Source organism: Salvelinus alpinus, chromosome 8 (genome assembly GCF_045679555.1).
Source record: "Salvelinus alpinus chromosome 8, SLU_Salpinus.1, whole genome shotgun sequence".
Taxonomy (NCBI): Eukaryota; Metazoa; Chordata; class Actinopteri; order Salmoniformes; family Salmonidae; genus Salvelinus; species Salvelinus alpinus.
This window is the reverse complement of record NC_092093.1, coordinates 39,254,975-39,269,630: the sequence shown is the minus strand read 5'-3', so window position 1 is coordinate 39,269,630 and position 14,656 is coordinate 39,254,975. Positions and strand designations below refer to the sequence as shown.

The following is a 14,656-nucleotide window of genomic DNA, read 5'->3' as shown; positions in this document are numbered from 1 at the left end:
CCTTTATCGCTACTAGTCTTGACTAGCCGACTTAGGTAGGGTAACAAAACAGCCTTCATTGAGAGGAGGAGGGGAGGCTTTGCTTGGTTTTTAAATCAAATGAAACGAAATGGGAAAAAACAACAATACAAGTTCTACGGGTACAAAAAGCACATCTCTCTTGTCCCATACGCATATACAGATGTAGGATCTCCATTTGATCACTCAGTTGTTGTTGAAATTGTTCCTGCACAGCAGGAAATAATAATGTGTAGTCTATTCAAGGTTTAAAAAGGCTTCTAAAGTTTGTACTTTCCACTTTAAAATGTCAGACTTGATTTGCCCGAACGAAAAATGTATCAACCCCTACAAGAAAATGACCATTAATTATAATTCACATAATAATTCACATTTCCTGTTATTTTTTTGTAGTAGCAAACTGGCTCAAATTTAGATCCTACATCTGTAGGCACTGTATATCACGGCTGGATAGGCTGCGCTTCTGCTGTCAAAATCCATGCCATAACCAACCACGTTACCGCTAAAACCAGCTTTCGGTTGGTCTTAAAATATCCCCACCAGCGCATACTGAAATTGGCACTTTTGGCGCAAGTTTTTAAGGACACACCTCCGATATTTCCACCCCTTCCACCTCAGCGCAAATGAGTTCATACAAGACAGGTAAATTACCAATCCCGGCGGACGTGTTTAAAAATGGCAGAGCGCCGGGTCGAATTTACTAACGAGCATTTAATAATTGCGCTGTCTTGATGCCAGCCGAAAATAGAGCCCTCCATTTCACCTGGCCGAGCTGCTCCATCTCATCGGCAGGTCGTGGTTGTTGTGACACCTCACCAAAGGGAGACGCTACGGAGCTCTCTGGAAGCTCCTGGGGCGGTGGCATATCTGAGAGAGAAGCAGACAGGCCAGTATGATCAAATAGATGGAGCAAAGGAAGCACACACACAGTAAACCCCCCCCCCCCCCCCCACACACATATCTACAGGTGCTGAGAGAGAAGTCCTGGTTAGACCACTGTAGGCAGTTTTACAGGTTAAGTCCATCTGACTGGTGTCAACCACCATTGATCTGGCTTCACTACAAGCCCAGCAGGCAGGAGCAATTCATTTGGCCTCCTCTCCCCGGGGTCTTGAACAGCTTACTTGGCATCACACCAACAGGAATAACAGTGTCATGCTTTTTAAAGTAAAAACACACGCACGCGCGTATGCACTCACACACATCCTTACACCGCACACATAAACACACCATTAAATCAATATTGCGTAATGTAATCAAGACAATGATGATTGTCCTCCCACGGTGTTATAAATAGCATGTGGCCATTCCAAACAATAACCGTGCTGTGCTGCCCAGTGAAATATGCCAGCTCTCTTCTCATTTTCTTAATTGAATCAACATGAGGCATTTTAATGTCTTCACCCAGGCCTAAACACCCTGCAGCATTGGCTGGGCAAGATGGCATTCCCCTCAACATGATGTGGCAGACACACTGGCTCTGTGCTACAAGATACAAAGACTGGAGAACACTTCGGCCTGAGGCCCTCTAGTGGGGGAAAATAAAACTTTTACCCGGTGAGAAAACACAATGCCCTCCAGACAGTAAACCAAATGTAATGCGAAGTTAGGAACAGGTTAAAAAAAATAATCTAGTAACTCAACAACACCTGCAATTTCCAAAACACAACATATTTTTTTGTCTAAAAAATTGTATCTGTGGGAAGGGATGGTATCCTATTCTCTATATAGTGCACTATAATTGACCAGAGGTCTATGGGCCCTAGTCAAAAGTAGTGCACTATAAAGCGAAGAGTGTGCCCTTTGGGAAGTAGCCTGTATCAAGACAAGGTGAAAATACAAAGTTGTAGTCTCTACCTATAGGCCAGACACAGTGGCTGGGTGGTGGTGGTGGTCCTGGCTGCCAGGGGTCACAGTCTGGCCAGACAGAGGTGTGGTCGCCAGGGACTTGCTCCTCTCGTCTGAGCAGTAGGTGGAGGATCTGGTGGTTGAACATCAGGTGTATCAGCCCCAGGTCCAGATTGGACACACTGGTCCCATTCAGAACCAGGATCTCATCCCCCGCTCTCAGACCTGAGGGAAGGACAGGAGACATCAACCAACCTGACAGTTATCTCCTCAAAGTGTTGACCACCATGGCCTCTTTTTATATTAGAACGGGACTCCATGTCCTTCTGTACGTTTTCATAGATGGAAATGTATGGGATGGGGAGACAGATGGGATGGATAGAGCATAGAAAGTGAGATGCGAAACAAGGGATTGAACCGCTTTCTCCAGGGGGAAATGTGTGGTCCGGGTGTGGCAACACTACCACTAGTCCAGTCCCGGCATACCACTACTGTATGTACTCTTAAGTAAAATGCATCAATACTGTATTTTTCTGTCTCTGATACAAAGTAGATATGTCAAATGTATTCGAAAGATGAATTGAGGTACCTTCAGTGGAAGCCAGTCCCCCTAGGTTGACCTCACTCAAGTAGACATGGCTCTTCCTGGCTCCGTCTACATGGCCTGTCACAGCAAAGCCTACAGGCGATAGAGATCAGAGGTTAAAACAGAGTAACACATGATATTATACTGTAATAACACAACCCAAGAGTAAATGTGCTCTTTCCTGCAAACACACACACACACACAGACACACGATCCTCATTCCACATGATTCCTACTCACCAAAGTCTACTGCTGTGTCAGGGCGGGACAGTTGTACGGTGAAAACATTGAGTGGGAAGACCTCAAGCTCTTCATGAACCTGTTCAGAAAAAGCACACAGAAGATTGAAAGAGTACTCATCACATACCTCAATGTACTTACTAAAGAGGCCAGATGTCACTGAAACTATATTCAAATAATGGGTGGATTATGGTTGAATCTTGAAATGTAGCAAGTTGACTCAGTATTGACTCAGAGATAGTACAACGAGTGACTAAATCAATGAATGAATGCTTGTATCAGTGATTGGATCCTGCGTTTTCCCATAGGTACTATACGGCCGGGGCCTCACCAGGTCTCGTAGTGGGTCTGTGGGCGCTGGGGAGAAGGTCTCTGTATCCTGACCCACCAGCCTCCTCACACGCAGGCAGTGCTGGCTCGGGTCCAGGTGCCGCTCCTAGAACAAGATCCAAGAGGATGAGTCCGAGTGCGTCCCAAATGGCTCCCTATTCCCTATGTAGTGCACTACTTTTGACCAATACACACTGATGTGCATCCCAAATGCCACATTATTCCCTACTTAGTGCACTACTTTTGACCAAAGCCTGACTAGTGCCCTTAGGCCTCTGGTCAAAAGTAGTGCACTATATAGGGAATACGGTGCCATTTAGCCTCAGTGTGTCAGATATCTTCAGTGCCTTCAGCTACGGTAGCTAGCTAACGTTATACCCCGACTGAACCTGTTCCCTATCAGCTAAAAGGATGCCGTGAGAGAACTTTCTACGGAGGGAAAGCATGAATTATTGAGGTATCAAGAGCAATTAAACTAGTATCTGTTCCGTACCACCCTTACAGCAATCTTCTCCTATCATTTCCTCTTTGCCTTTAACAACCAATCACTGGAGAATTCACGGCAAAATGCTGACATGGGAGTTATGAGTTAGGAGAGTGTTGAAATGTATTAATAATTAGGCGATAGATGCAGTATGCTTACCTTACAGGCCAAAGATAGCATGTCCGATACGAGGAAATCGGGTTTGATGTGCAGAGTAACGCTTTGGCTGTCAGGCATATTCACACAGACGGGAGTTTCCAAACTGCTGTACCAAGGGTTGCCTTCAGGTGGTGCTATCAACTGCATTTTGGCAAGAGCGTCCCATCTCTGTTAGACAAAGATGGAGAATAATGATGTTTATTTCGGTTTCTTAACTGATAATACGTTCTTATATTAAACAGGTTACTAAATAATTATGTCAGGAATGTAACATCTCTCTTGGCAATGTTTGTGAAAAGTTGTGTATTCTGGGACGACGTCTGCCCCATGATGCAAATATTTATACACTATGACAAAAAACGACAACTTTCATTACATCTGTTAAAAATCTATCAGTCAAAGATGTTTAATTAAAACACCACAAAACCCCCAATCTCAGCTGACGTACGGGTCTATTGAACTAAAGTCAAAAGACAGTGAAAGTACATAGCAACAGGTCTGTGAAAGGGGAGGTCGGGTGGTGTCTCCCATTCACTGATAGGTGTCCCCATTCACTGGCCGTACAGAGGGATTAACACCGGTTGACAATAGAATTCTGGGAGAATAAAGACCCTCCGTCGGCCTAACCCTCCCCAGCCCCCGGACCCTCGAACTCGGCCGCCTCACGCCTGCCTGTTTGCATGGAGCAGTGTCATCAGATCAGCATGCCGTTGAGACAGCTGTGCTAGCCCCGACCCTGTGTGAATAGAAATACCCCCACCTCTATCCCCCCACCCTCATTCTCCCCTATAAAAGGATTAGTCTGAGGCTGAGATTGATTGACTACAATACTCCTCGAGTATGTCCCGAATGGCACCCTATTCCCTATATATTCCCTATATAGTGCTCTGGTCACTATGGGCCCTCAAAAATAGTGCACGCTATAGGGAATAGGGTGCCATTTTGGACGTATCCCGCCCTAGCACCTGGTTCTAGTGCAAATTTAGGGGCAGTTTTAGGAGACTTTCATCAACAAAGAGGAAAAGTTTGACGAGGCCTGACAAACAGGATTGAGTAGGTTACTTTCTAAATATAATCTGTTACAGTTACTAGTTACCTGTCAAATTGTAATCAGTAACGTAATTTTTGGGATTACCCAAACTCAGTAACATAATCTAATTACTTTCAGTTCATTTTGGATTACTTTCCCCTTAAGAGGCATTAAAAGAAGACAAAAAGGATCCATCAAACGCATTTGGTGTGCCATACTGGTCTCTGACTAGTGGTCAGACTCGCTCAGGTGGAACAAACTTAAACGTGTGCCTTTTTTCAATGCGGAGTTGAACGTCATTGAGAAAACAGAAAGGTGTCATAATGTATTTTTGTCGCTCACAATCATCCTTTCTGAATTTAAAAGTAATCCAAGAAGTAATCATCTAGTTTTTCAAAAGTATCTGTAATCTTACAGATTACAATATTTTCACTGGTAACAACTGACTAAAGGTATTTTTTTTGTAATCAGATTACATGTAATCGGTTACTACCCAACCCTGCTCACAAATGTATCCATGACAACCTAAAGTTATTATTGAATAGAATATTTTAATGCAGTTACCTGGTGAATTATGATAAATTAGCCATATTTCCACTGGTTGCAGGAAATTATGAGGTAACATGTTGGGGGGAAAAATCCGGACAAAGTGCTTACTGTACCTCTGAGCTGCAGTGGTTGGGGATATGGCCAGCAGGCACTCCAATACTTTGTCCTTCAAAAACCTGCAACATGGGAAAAAAAGCACATGCACATTAAGCCTACTCAGTGACTCAGGAGAAAAATACACCGTAAAAAGAACTAACTCAGTCTATATTTACAATGTAATACATTTAATTAAAAACTATCTATCTAAAACCAAAGGCTTTGATGCTATTCTGATCCAGATTGAGGCCGAAATAAGACTTGGAGGATCCATGGGAAGAAATAAGGGGTTTGGTGATGCTGAAATTACAGGCCTGGCAGTGAGGCAGATGGAACGGCTCTCATCAGGCTGGCGAGGATGGAGACTGTCTCCTCTCCACCCAGATACCAGTCTGCCCTCAGCAGAGATACCGCTACCAATACCACCGCCCTCAGCCCACAGCCAGTGGCAGGCAGGACCACCACAGAGACAAGGGGTCGTGCCGATGTCAACAAATGCCAACAGCTTACTGGAACTTAACAACAACAAACTCAAAATGCACACAAAATGCTTGAGACCTGCATAGTTGCATGATTTTAGTCATTTTTCATCTTTACCTATTCTGTTTCCAGAAGAGGGGGTTGAGTGACACTGATTGACTGACTGACTGACTCCTCACCTTGACATCACAGCTCTCTGGAAGCAGTAACAGGGCTCTTGAAGTGACAAACCCCCAATCACCCTACAATAAAAATACATTGCTGGGCTGGCGGAGAAGGGGGTAGAGTAGAGTCCCTTCGGTAAATGTGGGGCTGTAGGACGTTTAGTGGACGGCGCGGTGGTTTACACAGACCATCTGTTTGTCGCTGCTGGCATGCTGCAGCTTGCAACAATTAACCACATGTGGCTTCCAGTAATGTCTGTTCCATCTCTGTTCCATTGAGTGGTCTAGCTGGCCTCTCTATAGGGAGATTAGACTTTCTCTGACTCAGGCTCATAACAAAGAACTTGACTGCTCGGAAATCTCTCCCTATCTGCCCCACGAGTAAGGAGGGAATCATGTACGTATTTGGGCACTACATTTGACCTGTGTACAGAGATCTATGGACCGTCATGGTATATGTGTGTATTATATTAGATAGTGATGGTTCACATTAGACATAATATGTATAACCATGGTATATGTGTGGTATTACAGCGGTGGTTCCGATTATTACCCAGACACCCTGGGCATTACCAACGTATGCTGTTAAGCACATGGATATGCCATGTGAGTACACAGACGCCAGACATGCCTGTGACTATGACTGTGCGATGTATCTTTCAGAATGTCAACACAGAGCATGTGTCAGGGGGGTGACGTGGGCTTACCATGTCTATCTTATTATCCATCCCATTATACAATTACAGCCAGTCTGTCTAATGTAATGTCACACTGGACAGAACTAAACAATGATGGGAGAGCAGAGGGGCCCAGTGTGGTTTGTCCTTCACTGAAGTCCTAGGGATAAAAGATCCTATCAACATCCCAAAATAGACTGCTCTCTGAGTGCTGTTTATCAACCAGAGACAGAGACAGGGCCAGAGCCAGGGGGGTGGGGCTTGGGCTGGGATAGGGGCTGGGTCTGGGGCTAGCTCTGGAACAGGGGTTGGGGTAGGGACTAAGACAGGGCCAGTGGATGGGACAGAACTGGGACTGGGGGCTGGGACTGTTAGAGAGACTGACTTGACTTCAATGACTGATGAGAATTTCTGCAGGTTGCCCCTGACCGGGGAAAACAAAACATCTGCCTCACTCATCATCTCTATTTGGAATGTTCCCAAACAACATAGAGGAAAGATAGTTTCACGACGAGCAACCCCCTGTCTCCCTCCCGCTGGAAAATGTTGTAAGTTCAACTCCCTCCGTCTGGCTAATTTATGGGTCACGGCTCGTGAGGAGTCAGACAGTGCTTAAAACGCATTCCACGAACCAACCCGCTTCTTTTTCTCTGATGGATTTATCAAACATGCTCTCTGTTTAAAACAGAAGGGCTCCAGAAACGTGCCATTGGGTTGGGAGCCAAGAGGTCCCTTGTAAAGGACTGTTTAAAAGGAGAACAGGCAAAAGCCAAACGGGGGAACCAGCACAGATCTTTTCCCAGTTGATGGTTCAGTTCACCTAATTAAGGGGGGTGGTTGTATGGAGGTTGTAGAAAGGTTGTAGGGCGGTTGTATGGACGTTGTTATAGGGAGTTTGTAGGGCAGTTGTAGGAAAGTTGTAGGGCGGTTGTGGGAAGGTTGTAGGAAGCTTGTAGGAGGCTGTAGGGAGGTTGTAGGAAGGTTGTAGGAAGGTTGTAAGGATGCTCTAGGGAGGTTATACAGTACCTGGGACACGGACTCCCTCTTCTCCTTGCTGCGTTTGGTCAAGCTGTCCAGACCCTTGAGGGAGGAGAAGAGGCCCCTCTTACTCCGAGCCCCTCTGGAAAAAGATCGGCAACGTCTCCGCAGGGTCGCCTCGTCACGGGTGCAGATCTGAGAACAGACATTGAAGACATCACTTCTGTGGTTAGAGACTTTAAAGAGCCCAAGACTCTGTATTACAAATCTGACCAGAGAGCACGCTGATGTTTTCTTATCATAGTAAACATAGTTGGCATTCAATAACATTGCTTAATTAATTGCACCTAAGGGGATAAATAAAGGTGTTATCAATGGAACTGTTCCAGAGAATGTGTGAAATCCAATGTCCCAAGCTGAGGGTGGATATGGATGTAAAGCCTTACCAGGGCATGAAAGGAGGAGACAGAGAAGATCCCCAGGCGTCCCAGAGCGGTCTTAGAGGGGCGTCCTGCCACGGCCAGGAGACTCTTGGGGTTAGGGAGCTCACTGCCCTGCAGGCTGGCCAGGTAGCAGCGCATCCGGAACAGATCCATGTGGAACTTCTCCAGGTTCTGCTCCCACTGCTGGATCTGGGGAGAAACAAACAGGACAGGCAGCCAGGGTTACACCACAGTACATAGGGTTACAGTCACCTTCAAGGTGACAGAATGGCCTCTCCACCCTCTCATTGACAAAGAGAGACCAGGCAGGGCAGGAACAGACTCACAAGTCACAGCCAGAGCCATTTAGAGTTTGGCCAAGTTTGACACAGTTTGCCATGATAGCGGCTTCATTCCTCAAATTTTTGGTGATGTGACCATACCAGAGCACCTCTATGTGAGGGTGGCATGGTGACAGAATGGCCTCCACCCTCTCATTCAGAAGGGCGTCTCCACCTACAGAACGAGCCACACGTCTAATTGGAGCGACATAATCACATCGAATCACCCTTATCTCTCTCTCGCTCTCATTTCCCCTCTCTTCTCTCAATCCCCCGTTCTCTCTCTCCTTCACAGAGGGTGAATGTGTTATAACAGTGTCATTGTTTGTGAGATGAGGATTTAAATCTAGAGAGGAGGTTTAAGAGGTTCACTTCAAATGGCAGAGAGAGCTAGTATCACTTTCAGAGAGACCGACCGCCAGACATCAAAGTGGCCGGTGGGCCTGGAGATGAGATGAGACCAGCTGCTGTAGAGCTCAGTAGAGGCTCTGGGGGTTTGACCCCCCCCCTCTCATCTGATTACCCCACAAACTGGGCATGATGACCGACCGACCCACGCCCCCCCCCTCCTCCTGTCCTGCCATTAAGAAGAAAGGACACCTAACTACCCCTAATGCTGCTCCGGGAACCACTGCTGTCTGTAAACACATCAGCATTTGGTTTGTTACGCTATAAAATATCCCCCTCATCTGGGTTTCCCATTACAACAGACTTCTATGAGGAGTGGATAGAATGTGTTGATGGTACTAGTCTATTAGACTGAGAACATCTGGAATAAAATGTCATGGTGGCAGGGAACTTGAGTCGGAAAGCTTAAAACTCCAGTTTCAACAAATGATGCTGCCAACACATATAAGCTCATGTCAATATGTTCCACAACCACAAGGAAGGTTGTTATATCGTAATGATTTTTGCCATTACATGGAGGTTGTAACTCGCAGACTATGGACAGAAACGAGAAGATGTCATGCAGGTGTTAAATTATGTATGGTTCTACAGGAATAGAATGGTCTGGTTTGCATTGGAGCTGAGACACTAATGACCTAATAGGCCAATTTAACTAACTGCTTGTTTGAATGGCTCAGTCTAAGGGCGGCCCTTGATCTTAAGACCACGGCCATTTTACCGAACTGGCACGAAGGGCACGTGCACAAGGCCGCCGACCTCTAGGGGGCCCCCAACCAATTTTACGGGTCTCTCTGACCCATGGCAAAAAGTGTAGAATAGCAGGAAATTAGCTTTAAAACTGCAACATTTTCCTCATAGCCTCATTACAAAATATGTAGAAAAGCATTATAAAATTGCACATTTTTTCTAAAGATTTATATTTATTTTTAATTAACATTTTGGGGGGGCCCCAAATGCGGTAGTCTGGCCCTTCTTAATTAAGACACACACACACACACACACACACACACACACACACACACACACACACACACACACACACACACACACACACACACACACACACACACACACACACACACACACACACACACACACAAACACACACACACACACACACACACACACACACACACACAGAGCCACTAGACCATCTCAGTGCCTCACCTGGCTCTCGATGGCCTTCCTGTTCCTTTGGTCACTGATGACAGACAGCTGTAGCTCAGCCATCTTCTTCATCTTGCTGTCCATGTCTATCTTCTGCAGCAGGGCGCGGGTCTGGCACCTCAGTAACCGCACCGTGTCCTCCTTCCCCTGTCTCTTAGCCAGCAGAGAGGCGCTGGCAGAGTGGATGGCCGTCACCCAGTTCTCCAGGTCTGTTTGATTGGCAGCCTGCGGGGAAGAACAGGGCTAGATGACACAGTGCCACGGTTGGGCGGGGGGACACGGGGCCAGGTGACACAGTGCCAGGCCAGGGGAAGGGCAGGAGAACATGGCTCTCATTTCCAGTCTTTCTTTCTCTCTTCCCAGACGCCAGGGATCCTTAAGTGCCGGACAAAAGCCCGTTTACATGTTCGTGACTACGCTACAAAGTTTCACTCCCCTCATTTTCCCCCTCGTTGCCATGGTGAGTTGGGTAGATACAGCCCTGCAGTGTGATTTGTGTGTCTAGTAAACACTTGGTGAATGAATCAAATGAACGTTACTCTCTGGGAGGAAGGTGTTTTCAACGATTGTAAAACTGAGTGCGAAGAACATTATAAAGAGAGACAACACTTTCCCTCTCAAAATGTGGAGAAAGAGGACAACAACCCTACTGCCAAACAGACACACAGGACGCATGCCAAATGGAACCCTATTCTCTACACAGTACACAACTTTTGACCAGGGCCCATAGGGCACTATATAGGGAATAGGATGCCATTTAGGGCGCACCTATACACGACTGGTCTACGCAGACCAGCCAGTAGGAATGCTTTTCCCAACCCTACCATTTGACCCCTTTATAGAACGTATGACAATAGAGCTCCAAAGCTGACAATGCATCCAGACAGGACATAACCAATAACCAATATAGTCATTACCAAACAGCAGCACATTCCATCCTAGAAAGCAGACGTTCAGCCCAGTCCATACTTGTGGTTGTCCCATAGCATATGGAGTTGTTCAAATATACAACCCTTCTAAAAAACAATGCAACAGACTGAGTTGAAAAAAACACAACTCCATCACAAGGGGTCCATGAGGCAGGAGCAGGGCATACAGCAGAAAACCCTAGAATGTTCCCTCTTACTCGTTCACACTGTGCTCAACGAAAAAGAGATCCTAACCTACACAACAAAACAAGAGACAAGCTTACAGTATTGCAGTGTCCGATTTGTAAAGACTGCATCAGAAATGGCGACGTACTCCGTGACGAGTGCCTCCGTTAACGGCACAATGGTCTGTGTAGAACTAACCTCGTCCCCAGTCTATTCCACAGGCACACACGGGTACTTCCGAGCTTGAGAATCCTGGTGTGCGAGCTTAGGGTAGAACGTACCTGGAACAGATAGACGTCTCCGTAGGCGTTGCTCAGACAGAAGACGTTCTCCTTCTTGGGGTGTTCGGGGACGGCCTGGACAATGCTGTCCTCGGCCAGCAGGGCGTAGCGCGGGGACAGCTCCTGCTCGGGACAGCTGCTTTTCCCATAGGTCTCATAGAACAGGAGGGTACACCCTGTTTGCACCAGGGAGGCGAGGAGGTTTTAGCTAAGACACAGCTCTAGAACCATATTGTGAGACAATGACTCAATGTCAACAATAGACTTGTAAGGGGACTACCTACAGAACATACAATGCATTCGGGAAAGTATTCAGACCCCTTGTCTTTTCCCCAATTTTTTTACGTTACAGCATTATTCTAAAATGGAATAAAAAACACATTCTCATCAATCTAAACACAATACACCATAATGACAAAGCGAAAACAGGTATTTTGAAATTTCAGAACATGTATAAAAAATATACAACAAAAATACCTTATTTACATAAGTATTCAGACCCTTTGCTATGAGACTCGAAATTGAGCTCAGGTGCATCCTGTTTCCATTGATCATCCTTGAGATGTTTCTACAACTTTATTGGAGTCCACTTGTGGTAAATTCAAGTGATTGGACATGATTTGGAAAGGCACACAACTGTCTATGTAAGGTCCCACAGTTGACAGTGCATGTCAGAGCAAAAACCAAGTCAAGGGGTCGAAGGAATTGTCCGTAAAGCTCAGACAGGATTGCATCGATGCAGGGTACCAAAAAAATATCTGCAGCATTGAAGGTCCCCAAGAAGACAGTGGCCTCCATCATTCTTAAATGATATAAGTTTTTTGGAACCACCAAGACTTTTCCTAGAGCTGGCCGCCCAGCCAAACTGAGCAATCGGGGGAGAAGGGCCTTGGTCCGGGAGGTGACGAAGAACCCGATGGTCCCTCTGACAGAGCTCCAGAGTTCCTCTGTGGAGATGGAAGAACCTTCCAGAAGGACAACCCTCTCTGCAGCACTCTACCAATCAGGGCTTTATGGTAGAGTGGCCAGACGGAAGTCACTCCTCAGTAAAAGGCACATGACAGCCCACTTGGAGTTTGCAAAAAGGCATCTAAAGGACTCTCAGACCATGATAAACAAGATTCTCTGGTCTGATTAAACCAAGATGGAACTCTTCGGCCTGAATTCCAAGCGTCACATCTGGAGGAAACCTGGCACCATACCTATGGTGAAGCATGGTGGTGGCAGCATCATGCTGTGGGGATGTTTTTCAGCGGCAGGGACTGGGAGAGTAGTCAGGATCGAGGGAAAGATGAACGGAGCAAAGTAGAGAGAGATCCTTGATGAAAACCTGCTCCAAAGCACTCAGGACCTCAGACTGGGCCGAAGGTTCACCTTCCAACAGGACAACAACCCTAAGCACACAGCCAATACAACGCAGGACTGGCTTCGGGACAAGTCTCTGAATGTCCTAGAGTGGCTCAACCTGATCGAACATCTCTGGAGAGACCTGAAAATAGCTCTGCAACGACGCTCCCCATACAACCTGACAGAGCTTGAGAGGATCTGCAGAAAAGAATGGGAGAAACTCCCCAAATACAGGTGTGCCATGTTTGTATCGTCATACCCAAGAAGACTCGAGGCTGTAATCGCTGCCAAAGGTGCTTCAACAAAGTACTGAGTAAAGGGTCTGAACACTTATGCTAATGTGATCTTTCTGTTTTTTTATTTGTACAAAATATGCAAAAAGGTCTAAAAACCCATTTTTAAATCTGTAACGTAAATCTGTAACGTAACAAAATGTGGGAAAAGTCAAGGTGTCTGAATACTCTCCGAATGCACTGTACAGTATATAAAACAAAATACATATAGTAGCAGATGCTGTTCTGTTAACCTTTATTTAACCAGGTTGTTCCATTATAGTCAGAAGACTTCTTTCCCAAGGGGGACCTAAGATGCATCCCAAATTGCACCCTATTCCCTTTATAGTGCTCTAGGGTTCTGGTCAAAAGAAGTGCACTATATAGGGAATAGGGTGCCATTTGGGACGTAAACCCTATTGGCTGTATGTAGCACAGGTTATTTCGAGCGAGTGCAGGTAGAAGGAGGAGGGAGCCCTACCTTTAAGTGTGACCCAGTACTGCCTCCACTTCCTACGGGCCACCAGCTCCAGCTTCCTGTCCTTGTGCAGGGTGAGGATGGGTTTGAAGTAGAGCCAGCCGGCCCTGCGCACCACCCCCTGCTCCTTCTCAAACAGCAGGTCCAGCTGCTCCAGGGAACCCAGGGAGCCACTGCCACTGCTCTCCCCCTGCTCTCCCTCTCCTATTCCACCCCCTCCTCCCATCTCCTCCTCCTCTCCCTCCTCCGAGGGCTCAGTCCGCTCCGGCCCACTGTAGCGTCCCGTCTCCAGCTCCTGCATGAAGTTCTCGTAGACGTTCTGACGCAGAGCGTCACTGTGGCACTGTTGGCCCTGGGTGTGGGTGTAGGTCTGGGTGTGGAGGGGATTCCACAGTGGACCAGTTAACTGGGAGCTAGAGTTACCTAACCCAGGGTCCACTCCACTGCTAAAGCCCTCACTGGTCTCACTACCGTAAGGCTCCTAGGGAGAGAGAGACAGAGCAGGATGGTTGGAGAGGGAAAAAATGAATAAATAGCCTTCTAGACCTTAAAAAGACCTGTAAAGTTGAATGATCGTCTAACAATATGGCAATATCAGGGACACAGAAGAGCCATATTCTCATGTATTTCTCGATTTACCAATTCCTGGACAGGATGCCATGATTTTCTGTTTGTATTAGGACATAATATGAGATGTATTGTGAGATACTCTAACATGATATAATACAATCATACCCTGGAATGTTGCTGGTACGAGTAACAGAAGACATGGATATTATACAGACCAATCTAGAGCAAACATTCTTGCGACTTGGCCTTGGCTTGTGCTAGCTGGAATCGCTCATAGGAGCAGGAGCCTACCCAGCTAGCACATTTGGTTCCTTGGAAGTTGTGGGAACGTACGTTTTTGGTTTCCCATTGGTTCTGGGAGTGAAAACAATACGTTTCCTGACTGGTAAAACGGAAAGTTCTAAGAAAGGAAGTGAACATTTGGCCTGTTCTGGGTTGCAGGGAGGTCTCGGGAACGTATCACTATGGTTCCCTGAACATTTTCCTGGGAGGTTTTATTAACGTTCTGAGAACGGAAATTCTAGGTTATTTGAAGGTAATTAAAAAACATGCCGAGAACATGTTTCAATAAGACTTTTAATAACACTTCTAGCTTAGGTTAACTGTTTTGAACTCTAAACACAGAACACATGGAAAT

The 14,656-nt window shown here is 46.2% G+C and overlaps 1 protein-coding gene across 2 annotated transcripts in view; it reads right to left on the bottom strand.

Moving 5' to 3' along the window:
- LOC139583095 (rho guanine nucleotide exchange factor TIAM2-like) overlaps positions 1 to 14,656 on the bottom strand; it is a 63,848-nt gene that overhangs the window by 9,280 nt on the left and 39,912 nt on the right. For both annotated transcript variants that reach the window (XM_071413838.1, XM_071413837.1), the window contains exons 4-15: positions 13,453 to 13,930; positions 11,353 to 11,528; positions 9,978 to 10,202; positions 8,086 to 8,271; positions 7,688 to 7,834; positions 5,358 to 5,420; positions 3,666 to 3,833; positions 3,024 to 3,128; positions 2,693 to 2,771; positions 2,456 to 2,545; positions 1,876 to 2,091; positions 782 to 885 (exon numbers count right to left, since the gene is read on the bottom strand). In XM_071413838.1, coding sequence (XP_071269939.1) covers positions 782 to 885; positions 1,876 to 2,091; positions 2,456 to 2,545; positions 2,693 to 2,771; positions 3,024 to 3,128; positions 3,666 to 3,833; positions 5,358 to 5,420; positions 7,688 to 7,834; positions 8,086 to 8,271; positions 9,978 to 10,202; positions 11,353 to 11,528; positions 13,453 to 13,930 — 2,037 coding nt within the window. The remainder of the gene's footprint in view (positions 1 to 781; positions 886 to 1,875; positions 2,092 to 2,455; positions 2,546 to 2,692; positions 2,772 to 3,023; positions 3,129 to 3,665; positions 3,834 to 5,357; positions 5,421 to 7,687; positions 7,835 to 8,085; positions 8,272 to 9,977; positions 10,203 to 11,352; positions 11,529 to 13,452; positions 13,931 to 14,656) is intronic.